The 20,504-nt window shown below is 53.7% G+C and overlaps 2 protein-coding genes across 2 annotated transcripts; both read left to right on the top strand.

Moving 5' to 3' along the window:
- Positions 1 to 2,499: 2,499 nt before the first annotated feature.
- On the top strand, positions 2,500 to 12,183 carry GP1BA (glycoprotein Ib platelet subunit alpha; the record flags this gene model as incomplete). Its single annotated transcript, XM_053260849.1, has 2 exons — positions 2,500 to 2,582; positions 11,314 to 12,183. A coding segment is annotated over exon 2 (870 nt), but the record flags the coding sequence as incomplete, so codon positions are not given.
- A 131-nt stretch (positions 12,184 to 12,314) lies between these two features.
- Positions 12,315 to 13,381, top strand: LOC128329063 (translation initiation factor IF-2-like). The gene has a single exon (XM_053259535.1). It carries the CDS (start codon positions 12,451 to 12,453, stop codon positions 13,378 to 13,380), a length of 930 nt encoding a protein of 309 aa, XP_053115510.1. The 5' UTR covers positions 12,315 to 12,450; the 3' UTR covers position 13,381.
- Positions 13,382 to 20,504: the final 7,123 nt, after the last annotated feature.

Below are 20,504 nucleotides of genomic sequence, written 5' to 3'. Positions count from 1 at the left end.
GGGCGGCCGGCAGGCAGGCAGGCCGGGGTTGGGGCGAGACTGGAAGCAGCCCTGCCCAGCAGCCCCACATAACTTCAGCTCCTTGGGAGGTGCCCACAGCCGCAGGGCATGGCTGAGCGACAGAGCTCTGCAGAGACCAGGCTCTGGGGTCTCTATGGGGAAGCCCCCCCCCCCGCCGCCGCCTGAGCAGGTTGCCCTGGGCTTGAGGGGGCCCCAAGGCCTGCGTGGTGGGGGCCAGGTGCCTTCCCTCCTGTGTGCCAAAAGGAGCCAGAGACAGCCAGCGTGTGGTCGGGGCTGGAGTGCTGGCCTTGGACTGGGGAGACCCAAGTGCAGAGAGACATTGCCCTCCCTCTCTCCCAGCACGAGAGCCAGGGGTCACCCCATGAGACTGAAGGTTGGGAGACTGAGGACCGACAAGTGGAAGGACTTTTCCCATACCGTGCACCATTGACTGATGCAATTCCCTGCCTTGGGATGTGGTGGCGGCTGCCAGCTTGGTGGCTTTAAAAGGGGCTTAGACCGATAAATGGTGGACAGCTCTATCCGTGGCTACTCGTCTGGTGGCTGCTGTGGGCCACCTCCAGCCTCCGAGGCAAGATGCCTCTCAATCCCAGTTGCAGGGGAGCCACAGCAGCAAGAGAGAGGCCATGCACATACCTCCTGCCTGTGGGCTCCCCGGAGGCATCTGGTGGGCCACTGTGGGGAACAGGAGGCTGGGCTAGATGGGCCTGATCCGGCAGGGCTCAAATCCCCGTTCAGAGACCAGAGTTCAAATCCCCGTTCAGCCGCAAAGCTTGCTGGGTGCCTCTAGGCTAGTCACTTTGCTCTCAGCCTACCTCACAAGGTTGTTGTTGCGAGGATAAACGTAACCCTGTGTGCCGGTTTGGGCTCCTTGGACGAAGAGCGGGATGGACATGTCAATAAAACAAAATGGCTCCCAGAGCAGGACTAGGCCGGGGCAGCTGGCTGAGCGGTTGGGGGGCCCACCTGGCTGAGCCAGGGCCCCCGAGACGACCTCCCATTTGTATCCTCCGAGGGGCCAGGCTCCTCCCCACCAGCCAGGTAGCCACCCTTGGGCCAGCCAGGACCCTGAGGGGCCAGCCCCACGGGATCCCTGGGAACGCTGCCATAGGCACCAACGGAGCTCCCCCCCGCAACACGCCGCAGCCCCCGCCTGTCTCCCAGGGCCCAGCCCCACCCCACCCCTCTGGGGCTTCTGCTGCCCCACACTAATCCCGCTTCCCAGAGGACCCAGGCATCCAGCCCCCCCACCCTTCTATGCCCCCCCCGGAGGAATCCTGCATGCCCAGGCCCCTCCCCTGCTGCTCCGCCCCGGCCACCAGGACACCCTCCCCCCATCAGAGGACCCCGGAGTCCTGAAGGGAGGGGGAGAGCAAGGGGGAACCCACGGCCCCGATGCCAGCAGCCCCTCCCTCCTGCCCCTGGCCTCCTCCTCCTCCTCCTCCTCCTCCTCCTCCGTCTGGCCCTCACAGATAAAACTGGATGCTGTCTTCCGGTTCTAATAATAAACTGCCTGCTGTCCCTGGATACATTTCGCCCTGAAGGGCACCCCAGGGTCATGTTGCTGCTGCTGCTGCCGCCTTCCACCTTGAAGGGCTGGACCTCTGGGGGGGGGTCGCTATCATTGAGTTCACAGGTGCGGGTGGGGGGGGGCAGCTCCTGAGGGCTACCCAGCTCCACTGGTCTGGTGGCAGCCAGCCTGACTGGTCCCCTGAGCTCAGCAGGGTCCGCCCTGGTTGCATTTGAGTGGGAGACTAGAAGAGTGAGCAGCACTGGAAGAGATTCCCCTCCGCAGGGGCTGGAGCTGCCACTCTGGGAAGAGCATCTAGGAGGTTCCCAGTTCCCTCCCTGGCAGCCTCCCCAAGACAGAACTGAGAGAGACTCCTGCCTGCCACCTGGGAGAAGCTGCTGCCAGTCTGGGCAGACAAGGCTGAGCGGGGTGGACCAAAAGTCTGACTCAACATAGGGCAGCTTCCTATGTTCCTGTGTCTGAGTGGTGGGCCCTTGACCTGATCCTTCTCCTCCCATATGTTTGTATGTTCTTAAAGAGTGACTGGTCCCCTTAGCTAAGCTGGCTCCCCCTGCTTTAAATGGCTGTTTTTACTCTGGGTTATGATAGGAGAGCTGGTCTTGTCATAGCAAGCATGACTTGTCCCCTTAAGCTAAGCAGGGTCTTCCCTGGTGGCATTTGAATGGGAGACTAGGAGGGTGAGCACTGCAAGATATTCCCCCCCTCAGGGGATGATGGGGCCACTCTGGGAAGAGCATCTGCGGTTCCAAGTCCCCTCCCTGGCAGCATCTCCAAGATAGGGCTGAGAGAGATTCCTGCCTGCAGCCTTGGAGAAGCCACTACCAGCCTGTGAAGACAATACTGAGCTAGATAGACCAATGGTCTGACTCAGTATCTGGCAGCTTCCTCTGTTTCCAGGGAGGGAGGGAGGCAGGGAGGCAGGAAGCCACACTCTTCCACTTCTCTGCCAGTTGCAGCCTGGGCTGTGGGTTGGATCCGAGGGGCCAAAGGCACAAGCTGTGAGTGGAGTCAGGAGTTGCTGGGGAACAAGGTAAGCCTGGGGCAAGTGGCGGGTGGGTGGGGGTGGCAGCACTCCAAGGCAGACCCCTGACCTGAGCAGCCCCACCAGCCACAACAGTCCCTCTGCCCACCAGGCCCCAATTCAGAGCAGCCATCTAAGGGATTGATAGTCGCACAGCACTGGGAGAACCAGACCGTGGCCCTTGTTGTCACTTGGCACCAGCAACTGGGGCATGTGGCTCTCTCGGAAAAAGGGACCCACATTATTCCTCTCCGGTTGGGTCCAGCGAATCCCAAGGCTGTTTTTTTAAACCACATGGTCTGATTTTATCTTATTTACAAATCAGGAATGTTTTGCCCCTTCTCCACCTTCCAACTATATTATTATCTGGAAAGATTGTTAAACCAAGCTGTTGTATAATTAAGTAGAAACTGGAGTTTCTGTGTGTGTGTGAAAAGGGATACCATTGTAAGTGATGCCTGTTGTTTTCTCATCAATGATTGTTTGTTTTGTGTCATGGCTAATAAAAACTTAAAAATAAATAATAATAATTTTTTTTAAAAGACTGGAGGTGCTGCTGCTGCATTGGCCCACTAGGAAAGGGCCAAGAGAAGCACTTTGTTCAGACCAGCTAAGAAGTCACGAGCAAGCTTCTGGGTTCACCAGAACTCTTCTTCAGACTGGATTTTAAGCAAAACGTAATATTTTTTTGAAAGTGGGGTGGGTGAGGGACAAAGCACTGTGTTTCTGAGCATGGTGTAAAGCCCCTAATGGTGCCTTGGGTAAATGACTTGACTAGCAGGCCAGGGGTTGCCAGTTCAAATCCCTGCTGGTGTGTTCCCCAGACTATGGGAAACACCTCTATCGGGCAGTGGCGATACAGGAAGATGCTGAAAGGCATCATCTCAGACTGCGTGGGAGGAGGCAATGGTCAACCCCTCCTGTATCCTACCAAAGACAACCACAGGGCTCTGGGGTCGCCAGGAGTCGGCACCGACTCAACGGCACACTTTGCTTTCTGCAGCCTGGAAGATAGAGTGGAGGCGGCAGTCTGCAGGCTGCGTTTGGCTGAAAGGGTTCAGGTTGTCCCCAAGACAGACAGAAGGGCCAAGGCAACCCTTGCTCTGAACATGGAAAGTCCCTCCGTTATCTCTAGCTCCAGACACACACAGATGGGTCCCTTGTATGGCAGAGAGCAAGAGAAAGGAGATTGTCCTTGGATCAGCACAGCTGGGGGGTGAATTTGTGGAGTTTGCCGCCCCTCCCCAACCGCAATGCCCCGGTCAACAGGAAACAAATTGGATGGGGTTCTTCGAGGTTGGAGGGTGTGTCATCTCCATCAGCCAAGCCCCATCAGTAGGTGGTCAAGACGGGGCAACTGGAGGCAGCAATCTATGCACACTCACTTGGGAGTAAGTCCTACTGAGCACAGAGAGACTTACTTGGGAGTAAACAGGAGGCAAAGAACCTGGCTGAATGTCTGCATAGACTCCCCTCCTTCGCTCAGACCAGGGAGATTTTCTACCATGTGGGACTGTCCGGTGGGGGTGTGTCCAGGATCCTGCGCTTACAGATATGTGTGTGCCCCCCACCCCCAGCAGCCCCACTGCAGCACATCAACAGAGGCTCTTCTTCCAGCGGGGCTGAGACAATATGGGCCTAATTGGGACGCATCGTGGCCGGCCTCTCCCTGCAAGGCGTTTCTTGCCTGGGCCCCTGCAAAGGCTAGAGACAGGCAGCCCTGCCTGCCACACTCCCCAGCAACAGTTCTCTCTCTTTTTGCTTAATGTCTGGCCTGAAGAAGAATTCCGGGGGACTCAGACACTCACAGAGTCCAAGAAGGAGCCCACCAGGCAGGCCGGAATGTCTGCCCACCCCAAGGGGACCCCCAGGGCATCTCTTGCAGCAGCCTTTGCTTTGGGGAAACAACATGAGGGGGCAGCATGAAGACACTGGCGGGGGGGGGGAGGCATGGAGTCCATTTGTGCCTCACTCCTTTGCCATCAAATGGGGGAAGGGGCTGCAGCCATTGCACACAGAACGATCCACACAGAGCTAAGGACTGGGCAGTGGGAGAGGAGGAAGCCTCCTGCCTGAGACCCCCCCCCACCACGCTTGCTCACACCCTTGTGTGCTCCACGTGCAAGCATTTGGACTAATTTGGGGGAAACTGCTCAAAACCAAACTTGCAAGCATCAACAACAAGCAGATGGCCGACTGGACATTGGGAAGATAACAGGAGGGGTCCTCCAGAGGAGCAACGAACACAGCGGCCAGGCTTTTAAGGCAAGAGATAACGCTCATTTGTAAACTGCCGTGGCCTACAACATAAAACTTAGTCGTTGGCAACCGTGGTACAATCACACAATCAAGTGGTCTTGACCTATCATGTCTTCGGAGCTCTCATGACATCATCTCAGAAGTCTGAGTTTGAATCCACAGACTTTCAAAATGGCTGACTTTCCTGCCCTAGAATCTTCCAACTTTGCCAACCCTGCTGCTTGGGCTAGAATGGAGAGAAAGATTTGCTGGCTTCAGACTAGCCACAAAGCTCCACCAAGAAGGCGGCACTGGGCAACTAGGTTCTCTTCTGTATGCCAAGGAAAAGGAAGCAAACAGCATCTATCAGTCCTTTACCTTTGCTGCAGAGGGTCAAAAGGATGACCATGAGACTGTCTGGGCTACATTTGATGCCCATTTCATTGCAAAACGTAATGTGTTCTATAAGAGGACTTGCTTTTATCAAAGGACACAGTGATCTGGGGAAAACACTGAGCGTATGAGGAAGGATGAACACCCCAGAGACAAGCTTTTCCTTGGAATTCTAGATAAAAGGCTGTCAGAGCGAATGCAACTCACAGAAAACTTAACTCTTCACAAAGCCATGCAAATGGCAAGGCAACTGGAGCTAATCAAAGCACCGAGCAGTCTTCAGCTGCAAGGGCCAAACAAAGGAACAGGGCTGGGCTGGGCTGGGGGCACTGAGAGGGCTGCGGAATGTCTGTGGGGAGGGCGCCAGGTTTTGAGCCGAATGGGGAATGAAGGGTGGGAGTTGGGGTGCAGGGGCGTCCTGCGGGTGGGGCGCACCGGGAATATGCCCTGTTGCCTTGTGGGCCAGTCCGAGCCGCAAAGGAATCCTCAGGCAAAGCAGCCCAGCCATTTCAAAAGCAGACACTCCCAGTCTGCATGTACAAGATGTTGGAGGATGCATAACATCAGAGGAATTTGTCCTGCTAGAGGAGCTCAGTGAAAGGAATGTTCCAAAACAGGACACTTTGCAATTGCATGTCATACACAGATGGTACAAGAAGTGACCTCAGAAGCGGAGGTTCATTGTTCTTTTAGACTCCATTTTTGCAAAGATACGGAAACTGCATGGAGGATGGATTTAATGATTAATGCAAGACTGTACATTTCAAAATAGATCCAGGCGTGGATGTCCCAGTTATCTCCGAGGCGCCCTCTGCTAGCCTCCAGAATCCTCCCCCACGGCACAAAGCAGCGACTGTTCTACGCAGCCCAGCAGGTCCCTTAGGCTGTATTGGATACTTGATCACACAAACCAGTCATAAAGGCAGCCAATATAGGAGTTTCCTGTCTCTGTGATTAGAGCCCACGGCCTGGACAATCTCCTCAGTCATGGAGAAGCCACCAGAATGGGACTGACGGGAGCAGTGGGCGAAATGGGAGGAGTGTTTGGGGACATTGGCCTACTCAAGGGAGACCCTGTGGACCTTGTCTTATGCCAAGAGGCTAAGCCATATAGTATCCATGCTCCCCGCAGGATTCCCATTCCCATAATCCACAAAGTGGAAATTGAGCTGGAAAGGATGAAGGCACATGGCATCATGAAAGAAATCACAGAGCCTGCACCCTGGTGTGCCCCAATGGTCCCAGTCACAAAGGAAAGTGGAAAATCCATCTATGTGTCAATCTGAAGAGGCTCAATGAAGCAGTTGTTAGAGAAAAATATGTACACCCAACACTGGAAGATCTACCTCCAAAAGTGACTAGAGCCAAAGTTTTTTCCAAATAAGATGCTTCAAGTGGCTTCTGGCAAATAGCTCTGACAGATTAGTGTGCCAAACGAACAACATTTGTAACAGCCTTTGGGAGATTCTGTTTCCAGCGCTTGCCCTTTGGGATCACCAACACTCCTGAGATCTTCCAGAGGAAGATGACAGAACTCCTTAGGGACAGAAGAGGGGCCATTGTTTTCATGGATGACATTTTAGTACATGGCACATCACTAGAAGAGCATGATAGAACTCTAACCCTTGTCCTAAAGCTGATCCAGGAGTCCGGGCTTAAATTAAACAAAGAAAATAGCCCATCCCAGATCTGGCAACCAACTGGTAAGCCATCCCCAGGAATCCCAATTTGTTTGGATCCCTATGTTATGAAACACCTGCAGGGCATTCCTAAGTTCCTGGGCCTTCTGGTTCAATTGTTGATTCCTATCCACATAATAACAACACTTATCCACATAGCATCAACGGGCACAGGCTCCCCCTTGTTGGGCAGCGAGCATATTGAAAACATTTCGGTCTTGTAACACCATCTTAAATAAAGACTGGACCTCTGCTTGCAGGTCCAACAACATGCACAAAGTATCATTAAACGATTTCTCAACTGCCTGGGAAATGTTGATCATCACTCTTTCTAATTCAATGACCCCCTGACCAGGTGAGATTGCCCTCCAGGCCTTGTGAAACCCTGTGTTTCGCACTGCTATCGGATTGATGTCCGATGCCCAATGCAGAAAGCTCCCCAAATTCAATACTCTGGAGGCGTTCAAACGCTTGTGTACCTCTACCCAAGGGGCCAAATAGGATGGGGCATAACGGTCCTCCCACCCAGGAGGTAATGCTTTGTATGCTGTTCGGCCACAAAGCCAATACATTCCTGGTTCATCCAGGATAAGGGTCAGGAAGTTGCCTGATCCATATTTCTGTCCTCACAGCTTCTTCTCCCCACGATTGAGAGATGTCTTACACCGACCATTCAGGCTGAAGCACCCTGAGTTACCTGCCATCCCCCTGTACCAAACACTGGCCAAAGAGTGATCCCTGTGGTAGGCACAGGTGATACTGAGCCATAGATACCAAAAAGGGAGTACCCCAGGTGTACGTGTCATCCCTGCATGTTTCATTTTCAGTAGCTGTCTTATGTACCAGAATCCCCACCCGGTCATGCACATATATGGTATTGTACCATATTCCCAGGGACTCATTTTACCAGTCTCCCTCTGCGAAATTAAACAATGTGACCAAGGTATCTGTATGTTCTTCGTCATGCTGACACTCCTCCTGAGGGGGGTCCATAACCATCCTTTGCAGGTACAAACTCCCCATTCACAGTGTCAAAAAGCCAGGTGTGGGCACAATAGTCATGTGGTATCATTTTGGATGCAAACCTGAATTGAGACACTTTCTAGGAATGGTGACTTAGCGCAGTTGATACCTGCAGGACTTCTCCACTGAGACACAGCCACTAAACTTGCTACTGTGTTCCGATACATCCTGGAGCTGGGGGGGCAGATCAAGAGGCCTCCTTTATGAATACAGAGGACATGATCTCAAATGCCCCAGTTTTGCACCTCTAGGATCCTAACAAGCCTACAATGGTGAGTGCCGATGCAAGCCGTTATGGACTGAGTGGGGTTCTACTCCAATGACATGGGTCAGAGTGGATGCTGGTCACATCTGCTCTCAGACTCTTACAGAAACAGAACAACGTAATGCAATGTTATGGTCTAGCCAGTGTTTGGGCATGCAAAACCTTCTGCAGATATTTGTGTGGTTTACCATCCTTCAGACTGCTCACAAATCCTTGGTAACCCTAATCAAGGGGAAAGATTTGGATCAAGCACCACTATGATGCCAACATCTTTTGATAAGAATGATGAGGTTAAACCCAATAGCGGAATATGTTCTGGGGGGGAAGCTGGAACTTATCACATAGTCCCATACAGCAGGAAAACTCCTAGGACCTAGAGAAGGAAGTTCAAGCTTATGTTGATGCAGTACTCCTCTTCACGGAAACATCTGACAAGCAGCTTCTTCCGGTGAAAACAGCTACTCAACATGGTCTAGAACTTAAAGAAGTCTTGCAGTATATTCGAAATGGGTGGCCTGAATATATCAGTGACACAACAGAGCTATCTAAGCGATACTTTGGTGAACGTGGCCAACTCAGTGAATCAGATGGATTAATAACAAAAGAAAATCGTATTGCTGTGCTGCAAAGAATGAGGAAAGAACTCCTAGAACTGATTCACCAAGGCCATCAGGGCTTAACCAAATGCTGTGAGCATGCCAAGCAGATGGTATGGTGGCCTGATATCAGAAATTACTTAAAGACCAAGGTCTCATCTTGTGATTTTTGCAGAAGGAATAGACCAACTCAATGAAAAGAGCCTTTAATTACCACACCCTTGCCTACTAGACCTTGGAAGAGACTTACTGCAGACCTGTGTGAATTTCAAGGCCAACACTACTTGATCATCATAGACTATTTTTCCAGATATATTGAGATACTTTCCTTGTCCACTATCACATGTTGCAGCATCATTACACAACTGAAGAACACTTTTGCCTGTTTTGGCATCCTAGAAAATCTTGTGACAGATAATGTGCCTCAGTTTACAGCAGCGGAATTCAAGCTCTTTTGCACATCATTTAACTTTAACCATGTTACTACAGTAACATGGAGTCCTCACTACCCTCAGGCAAATAGGGAAGCAGAGAGGGCAGTACAGACTGCTAAGAAAATCTTGCGCCAGGATGATCCACATCTTGCTCTGCTGAGCTACAGGTCCACAGCACTGATAGCTACTGGATATAGCCCAGCAGAATGGGCAGACAAATCAGAACATCGGCTCCAACCCTAGAGAAAAATCTGGCTCCAGGGTGGCCTGATTTGCACAAAGTTGCATCTTCAGATCACAAAGCCAAGGACAGCTATGGATGTTTTTACAATAGGTGGCATGCAGTACAACCACTACCAACCTTACAGCCTGGAAACAGAATCTATATAAAACATGATGGAGAAAAGTCATGGCAGACTCCTGCTACCATTGTAGGGAGGAGAGAAACACCCAGTTCATATTCAGTTGAGACAGAGAGTGGAACATTCAACAGAAATTGCAGGCATCTCCTTGTCATACCTGAGAATGTACAACTTTCAGATGAGGAACGAGCACCTACAACCCCAAGTTCCTCCATAGAGACTATGCCAGGGCCAGCCACCAAAAATGACAATGATGCCAGTACTCAGCTCACTATTCGTTCTGGCTGAATTATCTGGAAAACGTTGAGGTTTCGAGATGAGTAATAGATCTATGAATTGCTAATTGTTTAGATGTGCTCAGCTCAGCTCAGCGATTCTGAACCTTGTGGTCCAGGCTTCCACCTTAGGGACTCTGCAGTCCAGTGATTAAGCTTAGGGGGGAATGTTGAGCACACAGGTGGGGGCTCAGCTGGGTAGCTCTTGTCCCCAAGCTCCCATTAAAAAAGACTTCAGTAGACATCTTGCAGGGGCCTCGGGAGTCTGCCCTCTGCAAAGTTCCAAAGACAGGAAAACGTTAACATACAATGGGGGAACTCCAGGTACCTGCCTGGGAGAAGGTGTGGGTGTGGTAGTTGCTATTCAGAGGAAACACATAGCAACAGGGCTTTCTTGCACTGAATCTACTTAACTGAGTGAGGACTTGGCCCAGGTTAACATACAATGGGGGAACTCCAACATACAATGGGGGAACTCCAAGGAAAACGTTAACATACAATGGGGGAACTCTATTGCTATTCAGAGGAAACACATAACAACAGGGCTTTCTTGCACTGAATCTACTTAACTGAGTGAGGACTTGGCCCAGGTTGCATTCTGGGGTGTTTCTCTCTGGTTCTCAGGGAGCTTTTTAAGGACTTCTGTGCTGGATCAGGAACTCTGGCATGACTGAGAATGCAGTGTGTGTGTGTGTGTGTGTGTGTGTGTGTCCTTTTGTACCAGTTCAGTGTTTGCATAGCACAGCAGCTTGATCCAAAGAGAGACCAGTTTTTCCTCCAGACACCAAATACCTGTCGATGCTCTGCTTGCTTGCTTGCTTGCTTGCTTGCACAGGAAGCCAGAGCTTCCCAAAAAGCAGGAGAAAAGGAGGTTGTCTGGTAACAATTTTGGAGATCTGCTGCCAGTTCAGAGCAGACCATACTGACTTAGATAGACCAAGGATCTGACTCAGAAGAAGAAGCTACTTCCTTATTATCAAGCCTGTGAGTTGGGGAAGGGGGAAAAAAGCTGGAGAGAGTTTGAGGGTGAAGAAGGAGCTCAACAAGCAGACACTCTGACCTCTGGACCCTTGCCCACTGGGACAAGCGGTGACTCTTTCCATTTAGCAGGAGGAGAGCAACCGTCCCTTTCCAGCCCAGCAGACAAGTATTCCCTCTGGCTATGGGTTTGGATACGGGTAGAGACTGCCTTTGTTCCGTCTGAGAACTCAAAAACCATTGTCACTGGAAGTCACGATGGCCCTTGTCTCCGATGCAAAGGGGCTGGGTGGGTGATGGGGGTGGTTGCAGCTGGCCAGTGGGAGAAAAAGCATTCTGCATATGCTCAGAGGCATTCTCTTGGTTCTGTCACACATTCCAGATGTGACCAAGCAGGCCTCAAACATGGCATCAGCAAGGCTGAGCACCCTGTCGGGCCTTGCCTCAGGCTGACTACCCAGTCTTGAGTCCAAGCCTCTCTTCCCTGCTCCCTGTAGATGCTGCCGTGCCCCACGGGCCCTCGCCTCCTGCCTCTCCTGCCTCTCCTGGCCCTGGCAGGGGCTGTGAACCTCACGGGGCTCTGCGAATCAGAGATGAACGCGGTCAAGGACCTGCTGCAGGTGAGCTGCGAGGGGAAGGGGCTCTCCAGTGTCCCACAAGGGCTGCCCCCGGACACTGGCCTCTTGCTGCTGGCCTCCAACTGCCTGGCCCGCGTCTCCATGGCCTCCTTCCAGCACCTGAAGAACCTGACGGAGCTGGACCTGTCTAACAACAGCCTGGTGGCCCTGCAGACCGGCGCCCCCCTGCCCTGCCTCCAGCAGCTGGCTCTCTCCCACAACGCCCTGGAGCGCCTGCCCGCCCTGGAGGGCCTGCCTGGGCTCGTCCGCCTGGCCCTGGGCCACAACGCCCTCTCCCAGCTGCCCGAGGGGGCCTTCCGGGGCCTGGCCACGCTGCAGGAGCTGGAGCTCCAGGGGAACCGGCTCCGGAGGCTGCCCCCAGGAGCCTTCCAGGGCCTGGCCAAGCTCAAGGACCTGGACCTGTCGGACAACCTGCTGGAGGAGCTGCCGGGGAAGCTGCTGGCGGGGCTGGCGGGGCTGGAGATCCTGCGGCTGGAACGGAACCAGCTCCGAGCCCTGCCGAGGGGCTTCTTCCCGAGGGATCTGATCCTGATCTACGCCTACCTGGAAGGGAACCCCTGGCTCTGCGACTGCCAGCTGGAGTACTTGCGGGACTGGATCGTGGAGAACGAGCTCAGCATCTACACGCGCCAGCCGGGCGAAACGAAGGAGATCACGGAGAACGACCCCGAGAGTGTGCGGTGCCAGGCGCCCCCCAAGGAAAAGGGGGGCCCCGTCATGCTCTTCCAGGCTAAGTGCAGGGCGGTGGGGGATGGTGGGAAGGGGGGAGGAGAGTCTGAAGCCCCCGAGAGCCACACGGCCCTCCCGGACGGCCCCACTGCCCGCCCCTCCACCGCCCCCCTGAGCACAACAAGGCCACCCACAGCTCCTGCCGGCTCCACCACAGGCACTTCCACCACCTCCACAGACACAACACCAGCCCCGACTGGCCCCACCACGGCTGCCCCAAAGACATCAGCTTCTGTTGCTGCAGCCACCAAGGGGCCCCCCACCGCCATGCCCAGCACGCAGGCACCTACCCAGACCCCCACGTCCACCATGGCCACTGCAAGGCCTTCCACTGGGAGGTCCCCCACCCCCACGCCAACTGCAGCTGCCCACACCTTTCTCCCCAGCACGCCAGCACCTGCCCGGACCCCCACCATCGTGCCAGCCATTCCCACCATGGCCACTGCAAGGCTGGCCACTGGGAGGCCCCACCCCACCTCCCCAGCTGCCCCCACCACACCTTCTGCAGCTGCCCACACCTTTCTCCCCAGCACGCCAGCACCTGCCCGGACCCCCACCGCCCTGCCAACAGCCACCCCGTCAACTCCTCCAAAGACCCCAGCAGCCCCCAGGGAGAGAACAGCTGCAGCCAGGCACCCCCCGGCTACGACCTCCTCCAGGGCTGTGGCTCTCCTGCCTGGGACGCCCTCCCACTGCCCGTGCCCGTGGCTGCCAGCCCGGGCCCTGGGGGTCTCCAGTGGGTCGCCAGTGAGTTGGGCAGGCTGGCTAGCCGCCCGCTGCTGCCTCTTGCGCCTGGTGCTGTACGCGGCCTGCCTGCTGCTGGTGGCCCTGCCCACCTTGGCTGGGCTGGGCTGGCTGGGCTGGCTGCACCTGAGCGGCTCCCACCCAGCCTGGCAGGGCCCTCTGGGGGGCCAGTGGGCCCGGGCCCTGCCACTGCAGGCGGCCACGTCCAGAGGGGGCCAGCTGAGGAGCTCCAGAGGGGGGGGGCCTCGGGCTGTGCCCCGGACCTACCGCGTCTGCCGGGACTTCCAGGTGGCCCCCTCCCGCCACACCAGCTGGCTCCTGATCAGCCTGCCGGGGCCTGCCAGACACGGGCCCTGGGAAGGCTGCCGGGGCGCCAGCTCCGCATACAGCCTGGACCGTGGGAGGGACGCCATAGGGGCCGTGCGGGTGAAATACGCAGCCGCCACCTTGTAGAGAGCTGGGGGCCCGGGGCCCTGGGTGGGGGTGGACCAAGAGGTGGGGTGGGGGCCAGGTAGGTAGGGGGGCTACGACGTCTGGGAGGAGAGCAGGTGGCCTGGGCTCCTGGGTCTTCTCACTCTGCTTCAGAGACCAGCCGCCTGAGGACGAGGCTTGGGATCCTATCTTGAATTAACTTGGCAGGGGTGGGTGAGAGGCTAAGCCCCTGGGAAATGAAGTGGCCCGCAGAGATGGGTCTGGCCTAGCCCCTGGAGGAAAGGGGCTCTGCGGACAACCAGAAGTTCCCACAGTTCGTATCTTTGTTGCTTCTCTGTTCAATAAAGGCCTGAGGCAGAGAGTTCCACCGGCTGATGCAAAATGGCGTGTATTTTTGGCTTGGTTCGTTCTCGACTTCCGGCCCTTCCTCCAATGGAGCCCAGAAGTGTAAATGTGCTCCCCAGCTTGTCTCCTTCTGGTTGCCTCTCAGATGCACATTTTGCTTCGCTTCGCAGATGGAAGTGCCCCGCTCAGGGGCATAGCTAGGGGAGAGGGGCCCCGTGTTCACCCCTCTCCCTGGCGGCCCCTCGGAGTGAGGGAGATAATGAAGCAAATGGGGGGGGGCTGGGGCCCCGCATTCGCTCAATTATCACTACACCCCTGGGCCCAGCGCCAGTCTGGATGGAAACCTCAACCTTCTCTCTCCAGGCACCTGTAAAAGGAGTCCCTGCTCCCGAGTCCTCCAGTGCCTGGGAAGAAGAGGGCCGCCCACCTCCTGCTCTTTGCTGCCCAGGAGTCAGTGTCCACAGGGCTCTCCATGGCCTCATCCACCTGTCTGGGGTTAGCAGTCCCTCTCCCCCGCTTCTGAGACAGGCAGGCGACTGCACAGACAGCCCAATGCCAAGAGGGTGGTGGTGGTGGTGGTGGTTGTCGTCGTCGTCGTCCTCCTCCTCCTCCTCGGCGGATGGGTGGATCTGTGCTTGCAACCAGCACCCAGCCCGCAAAGCATCACCCCCTCCAGAGCCAGAAGAGCCCTGTTGGGCCCCAAGAGCCAGGCTAGCCCAGCCAGCCACCTCCTGGCAGCCAGGCAGGGAGGGGCCGCTGGGACAATCGATCCAAGAGGAGGGCTGGCTGGGGGGCGGGCGTGTATGCCAGAAGGCCAGTCTTCTTGTGGCCATGTGCAGCGTCTGCCAGAACTGTGTTCGACTTTGGCCCTTTGACCGACCATCCAGTGTACAGGAGGCTCAACTTTGAGACTTTCTCACTTGTCAAACAAAAGGGGTCGTCTACGTCATTAGACGACACCCACATTCATTACTGGATAGGGGCAAAACCAATTGGCCCATTAAGATCAGGATCATGAAGCATAACAGCCATATCAGGAGGCAGAATACGCAGGCCCCCCTGGTTCGATGTTTTGGGGGAAGCTGCTCACAGACCAGAGGATGCACAGTTTGGGTGTACTGAAGAAGCCAAATTCACAAATATTTTTGAAAATAACTGGTTGTTAAGAAGAGAACTTCTTTGGGTATACACGTTAAGAATCGGGCCCTTTTTGGATTGAAGGAAGACATCGGGGGGGGGGGGGGAGAGGCTTGTTAATTTTTTTCTCTGACCATTGTTTTTGGATGGGATAGCACTCACTGCCATCCCGAGAGAGTTTTATTAGCCTACTTTCCAGGAGATCACCCTGCATTCTGTGTGCGCCCCCACCCGCCCACTATCGACTGACTGAACAATGCCTGGACTAATAGGAACCAAATTGGGTACACTTGTAGGGACACCTCGGTGGCATCGTTTGTGATGGTGTCATCCACCCTGATCCCAGATGGAGGACACGTCAACATTTGAGGCACAAGTGGGCTAAGATGTGAACTACCTAACCGATTTGAACCAAATTTGCTACAGGTGTAGGGACACATAGGGAAGGCTCAAGGGCGTAGTTTGCGATGATGTCATTCACCCCCATTCAAGGTGGCAGACACATGAATGTTTGAGGTGCACGTGAGAACCGATTTGGACCAAAATTGGTACAGTTGTAAGGACACATAGGGACACCTCAAACATTTGGTTTGTGATGTCATCCACCCCAATTCAAGATGGCGAATGCATGAATGTTTGAGGAGCAAGTGGGCTAAATTGTGAACTGTCTAACTGATCTGTACCAAATTTAGTCCAGTTGTAGGAATAGTGAAAGGAAAGAAGGTAGATTAGTTCTTACTAGAACAACTTGCGTTATATATTGTGGAAATGCTTCAAGATGTCTCCGATGTTGTTTAACATCTACATGAAGCCGCTGGGAGAGATCATCCGGAGATTAGTGCAGGGTGTTGTCAATATGCTGATGACACCCAAATCTATTTCTCCATGGCAACATCATCAGGAGAAGGCATAACCTCCCTAAATGCCTGCCTGGAGGCAGTAATGGGCTGGATGAGGGATCACAAACTGAGGCTGAATCCAGATAAGACGAAGGTACTTATTGTGTGGGGTCAGAACTCGGGAGATGATTTTGATCTGCAGGTTCTGGATGGGGTCATGCTCCCCCAGAAGAAACAGGTACACAGTCTGTGGGTGCTTCTGGAGCCAAACCTCTCCTTTGTGTTCCAGCTTGAGGCGGTGGCTAGAGGTGCTTTTTATCAGCTTCAGCTGGTATGCCAGCTGTGTCAGTTTCTTAAGATAGACGCCCTCAAAATGCTGGTACTGTACAGATGCTGGTAACCTCTAAGCTGGATTACTGCAATGTGCTCTATGTGGGGCTGCCTTTGTACATAGTCTGGAAACTGCAGTTGGTACAGAATGTGGCAGCCAGGTTGGTCTCTGGGTCATCTCGGAGAGACCATATTACTCCTGTATTGAAAGAGGTACACTGGCTGCCAATACGTTTCTGGGCAAGGTGCTGGCTACTACCTATAAAGCCCCAAACAGCTTAGGCCGTGGGTATTTAAGAGGATGTCTTCTTCACCATGAGCCCCACCGCCTGCTAAGGTCATCTGGAGGGGTTCATCTGTGGCTGCCGCCAACTGGGGAACGGGCCTTCTCCGTTGCAGCCCCTGGACTTTGGAATGCGCTCTCCGTTGAAATAAGAGCCTCCCCATCTCTGGCAACTTTGAAAAAGGCACCAGAGACACATTTATTCACCCAGGCTTTTAATTAGATTTATGGTTATACATTTTTAACATTGCTTTTAAATGATTTTAATGTTTGTTTACATGATTTTAAGTGTTTAACCATTAAAATCAAAATGAAATTAATTGATTTTAATTGTTTTTGTTTTGATGTAAACTGCCCTGAGCCATTTTTTGGAAGGGTGGTATATAAATGAAATAAATAAATAAAAGAAAGTTTAATCCCATCTTTGGGAATCCAGGAGGTGATTAAGTTGAATCAGAAGCAGACCCCCCAGTAAGTTAAAAAAAAAAAAGGTAAAGACTTTTGAATGATAGGAGGGGCTACAGCTGATTCCCAAGTATTTAAACTCTTATCTACTAGGCTAGGGCATGATTCTTCTACTGAGAACAGACAATATGCCCTGATCACCATTTGAGTAAGATATCAGAGGCAAGAGTAAGTATATGTAACTGTATTTTGAGAGACTTGTAATTGAGATGAGTGCTATACTTACAGAAGTATGGAATAGCTATTACTCTGGTATATATTTTGCTTTTTATGGGTTTAATTGCAGTATGCATAGAGAGATGGGTGGATATGTTTCCACCAGTACCATATACAGCATACTATGTGAGCCTGGAGATAAAAGGTTTTGTGGGTACATTTGAATGACCCCATTTTAGAGCCTGTGCGGATCTATATTTTGTATCATTTTAAGTTAAGGGATTTTATAAAGCTGATTTTTGTAAACTGCCCAGAGCAGTTGGATTGGGTGGTGTAGAAATGTAATAAATAAATACTTATATTGGTGGTATATATATATGTTATTAGGGAAATCTTGGCACAGCAGGGGAATGGCTTGACTACCAAGCCAGAGGTTGCTGGCTCGAATCCTTGCTGGTATGTTTCCCAGACTATGGGAAAACACCTAGATCGGGCAGCAGTGATCTAGGAAGATGCTGAAAGGCATCATCATCTCACACTGCGCAGGAGGAGGCAATGGTCACCCCCTCCTGTATCCTACCCAAGACAACCACAGGGCTCTGGGGGCGCCAGGAGTCGAAACCGACTCATCGGCACACTTGACCTTTACCTGTATGAATTAGTTGAACGTTCCATGTATACTTGTTTAAATAGACTATTTATCATTATTTCCTGTATACTTTGGAAACTCTACAAACCAGGAATAAACACCGGTTTTAGTATGATTGTATAGCTTCTATTTTGAGAACAAGGATTCTTCTATTGGAGTAAAGCCACTGAAGAACACACTTGGCAACATCAGAAAAGTTTTCTTCCTTGTATGCTCTGTGGCCGATTTCAGCTCTTGACAAGATACAGAGCCTGCATTTCCACTTCATTTATAATTGATTGGACTTGTTATCTATTAAACTGGACATCTAGAAACTTGGAAGGAAACCTCATGAGTGACTGGATTGCAAGTTGTGCCTCTTTTTCTACATTCACTTTGAGGTCACCAGGGCTGAAGTCTGTTTTGAACATACACGATATGGGGACTCTTTGGATCGGTTCATACATTCATTAAGAGCCCTTATGGTTTCCTATAGAGGCCGTCTGTACTGATGCTTCAGCTAAGCCTCTTCATGAAACGTCTTTCCTATTATTTACTGAGTTTATAGAGTTCAGAGGGTTGCCAGTTTTTCCCACTGTCATCTACAGGTTATAGAGCTCTTTGGAGGCTCATGCATACTTTTAGATGATGGTTTTCTACTAGAGGATTATATTGCGGTGGAGTTTCTTTGGGTATTTTTGTGAATCTGGTGGAACTTGTTTAGGTCCTTGCAAGTTTCACAGCTCGGCCTCTCCACTCCAGGATCTCCGGCACAGAAAGAACTCCCGAGCGCCCCACAGCTGCCCCTCGGATGAGGCCATCTTGGGCACAGGTAGCCCAGGGCCCTCTGACTAGAAGGCAGCGGTGGCATCAGAGGCTGGGGTGGGGGGAACCCTGGGACCCAAGTGAGGATGAGCTCCCGCCTTCCCCGCAACTTTGCTACAGCAGTAGTACCAGGAGGCGGTGAGAAGCCTCTCCTTCCGGCGCAAGGGATCTCCCAGGCGCACACAGACACTGGCACGCACACACAGCCTCTCACCTCTCTACTGAGTTTTCTTTTGTGCAGGGTCACACACCGCTCGCTTCTGTGTTTTCCTTGTGGCCAGTGGCTCCCCAGAGGAGGCAGGACGCCACGCCCCCCTTTCCCCCAAGGGCTTAGTCATTGAAGCACCCTCTGTGATCTGACTCTGCTGAAGTCCACACACACTTCTGCTTAATTGGTCTGTGGGCCAGACTGCCTGTTAGCCCTCAGCCTTGGCTGTCTAGTCTCCCCCCGCCCGGCTGCCAGGTTCCCAGCACACACAGAAGTCCCCAGCACCTGTCAGCCCGCCTCAGGGGCGGGGCGGAGGGCTACCCCTCTTTCCTGGGCACAGAATTCAGCCCTAGAGTTTGCCCTCTAATTAAGTTACTCCGTTTTTTCATGTTATTAAAAAGCAAAAAGGTAGGATTGGGAGACAGAAAAGGGGGAAGGGGAGGGGTGGTTGATGGAAAGCAGCAGAGGAAGTTGTGCCAACAAGTGCAAATCCTGGGCTGGGGAGTCTTCTTCCCACACCCTCCAGGAAGCCAGAGGGGGCTTCTTCTGTCTGCGGATAAACGGAGGGGCTGGATCCGCCTTCCCAACGCGGTGAAACGAAACGCTCTTGGCGATGAGTGGGGAGTGGTGGTGCACGGGAGAGCCATGATCTGTGGCCCCTGGAGAGGCCCGAGACGCAGGTCGATAAGCCAGGAGGATTCTCTGGTCACAGAAGCTAGAACTGGAAGTCCAAAGACCTCAGCCCCAGCTAAGCACCCGGAGCCACTTTTGGAAGGGCAATAGATCAATCAGATCAACTCGTAACAAGCAAACTATGGGGGTGGTGCCCTGAGCACTGCAGTTCAAGGAGGACCCGCTGGAAAGGACCGGGGAGCCAGCCTGGCCTCCGGGGTGTGTGTGTGTGTGTGCGTGCAAGGTGGCTGGCCGGTGGGGGGGGGGATTTCTCAGCCTCTTTAAAAAAGACGAGGAGGGGCCCCCAGGCCAGGGAGTGGTCTGGGCGCAGCTGCTGTGGGGGGCAGAGCCCGTGGAAGGGGGGGTGTCCCTGGCAGCATCTCCAGGGAGGGCTGGGCAGAGCAACCTTCCCAAGAGAGCAGAGGGGTCCAGAGAGCCCAGGCCCCCCAGCGCCAGCCCCTCCCTAGCTGCCCCATGAGACTCCCCTTGCCAGAATCCCCGGGGGGGGGGGAAGCCACTGCCAGCTCCTCGGCCCTGGAGGAGCAAGCAAGAGAGCCTGAGCTCCGGGAGGCGGAGGAGAAGACGCTCAGCTGGTGGCCCCGCCGGCAAAGGGGAGAGCCTCCACCCAGCCCCAGAAGGGCCCTGTCCCTGGAGGCCCCCTCCCAGAGGGGTGCTGGAGGTGGGCACGGAAGCCCTCCGCCACCGTGCCCCCCCCGGACTTAGTCCTGGTGTGGGGCAGGCCAAGGACCAAGATGGATCACCAGCAGGCCCCTCTGCCGGCCAAGGGCAGGGGAGCTGCTGCTGCTGCTGCTGGGCTTGAGTCTGCCTGTCTGGGAGGAGGCCGCCTGCCTGCAGAGTGAGGCCCCCGCCTGCCACCCCGCTCAGGGCCGTGCTCTTGGCTCTCGACTGAGGGATTCATCTGGGCGGGTGGGGTGGGGTGGGGGGCCTGCTTTTCTACAGCCAGGCCCCCACAGAGGTCAGTCTGCTCTCTTTGGAAGCACCCCCCCCTCAAATCGGGCTTCCCCTGCTGGATTTCAGCTCATCCCGGTTTATTCCCAAGTTCCTTAAATGCTGGTTTCCAGTGGAGTTTCCTGGAAAATCCGATGCAAAGCTCTGACTCCGGTCTGTACACCGACATAAGAGCAAGTGACCCCGAGGGAATGCAAGAACCAAGCAGCGCTGCCTTCTTCACCCAGGAGCAAAGAGACGCAAGCCCCCGGGCCGGGCCTTTTGCTCTTGAGGCGGAGGTGCAGGGAG

The sequence above is a fragment of the Hemicordylus capensis genome, chromosome 6 (assembly GCF_027244095.1).
Source record: "Hemicordylus capensis ecotype Gifberg chromosome 6, rHemCap1.1.pri, whole genome shotgun sequence".
NCBI classification, from domain to species: Eukaryota; Metazoa; Chordata; class Lepidosauria; order Squamata; family Cordylidae; genus Hemicordylus; species Hemicordylus capensis.
Note: the sequence above shows the minus strand (reverse complement) of the source record. Positions and strands in the feature narration are given on the sequence as shown.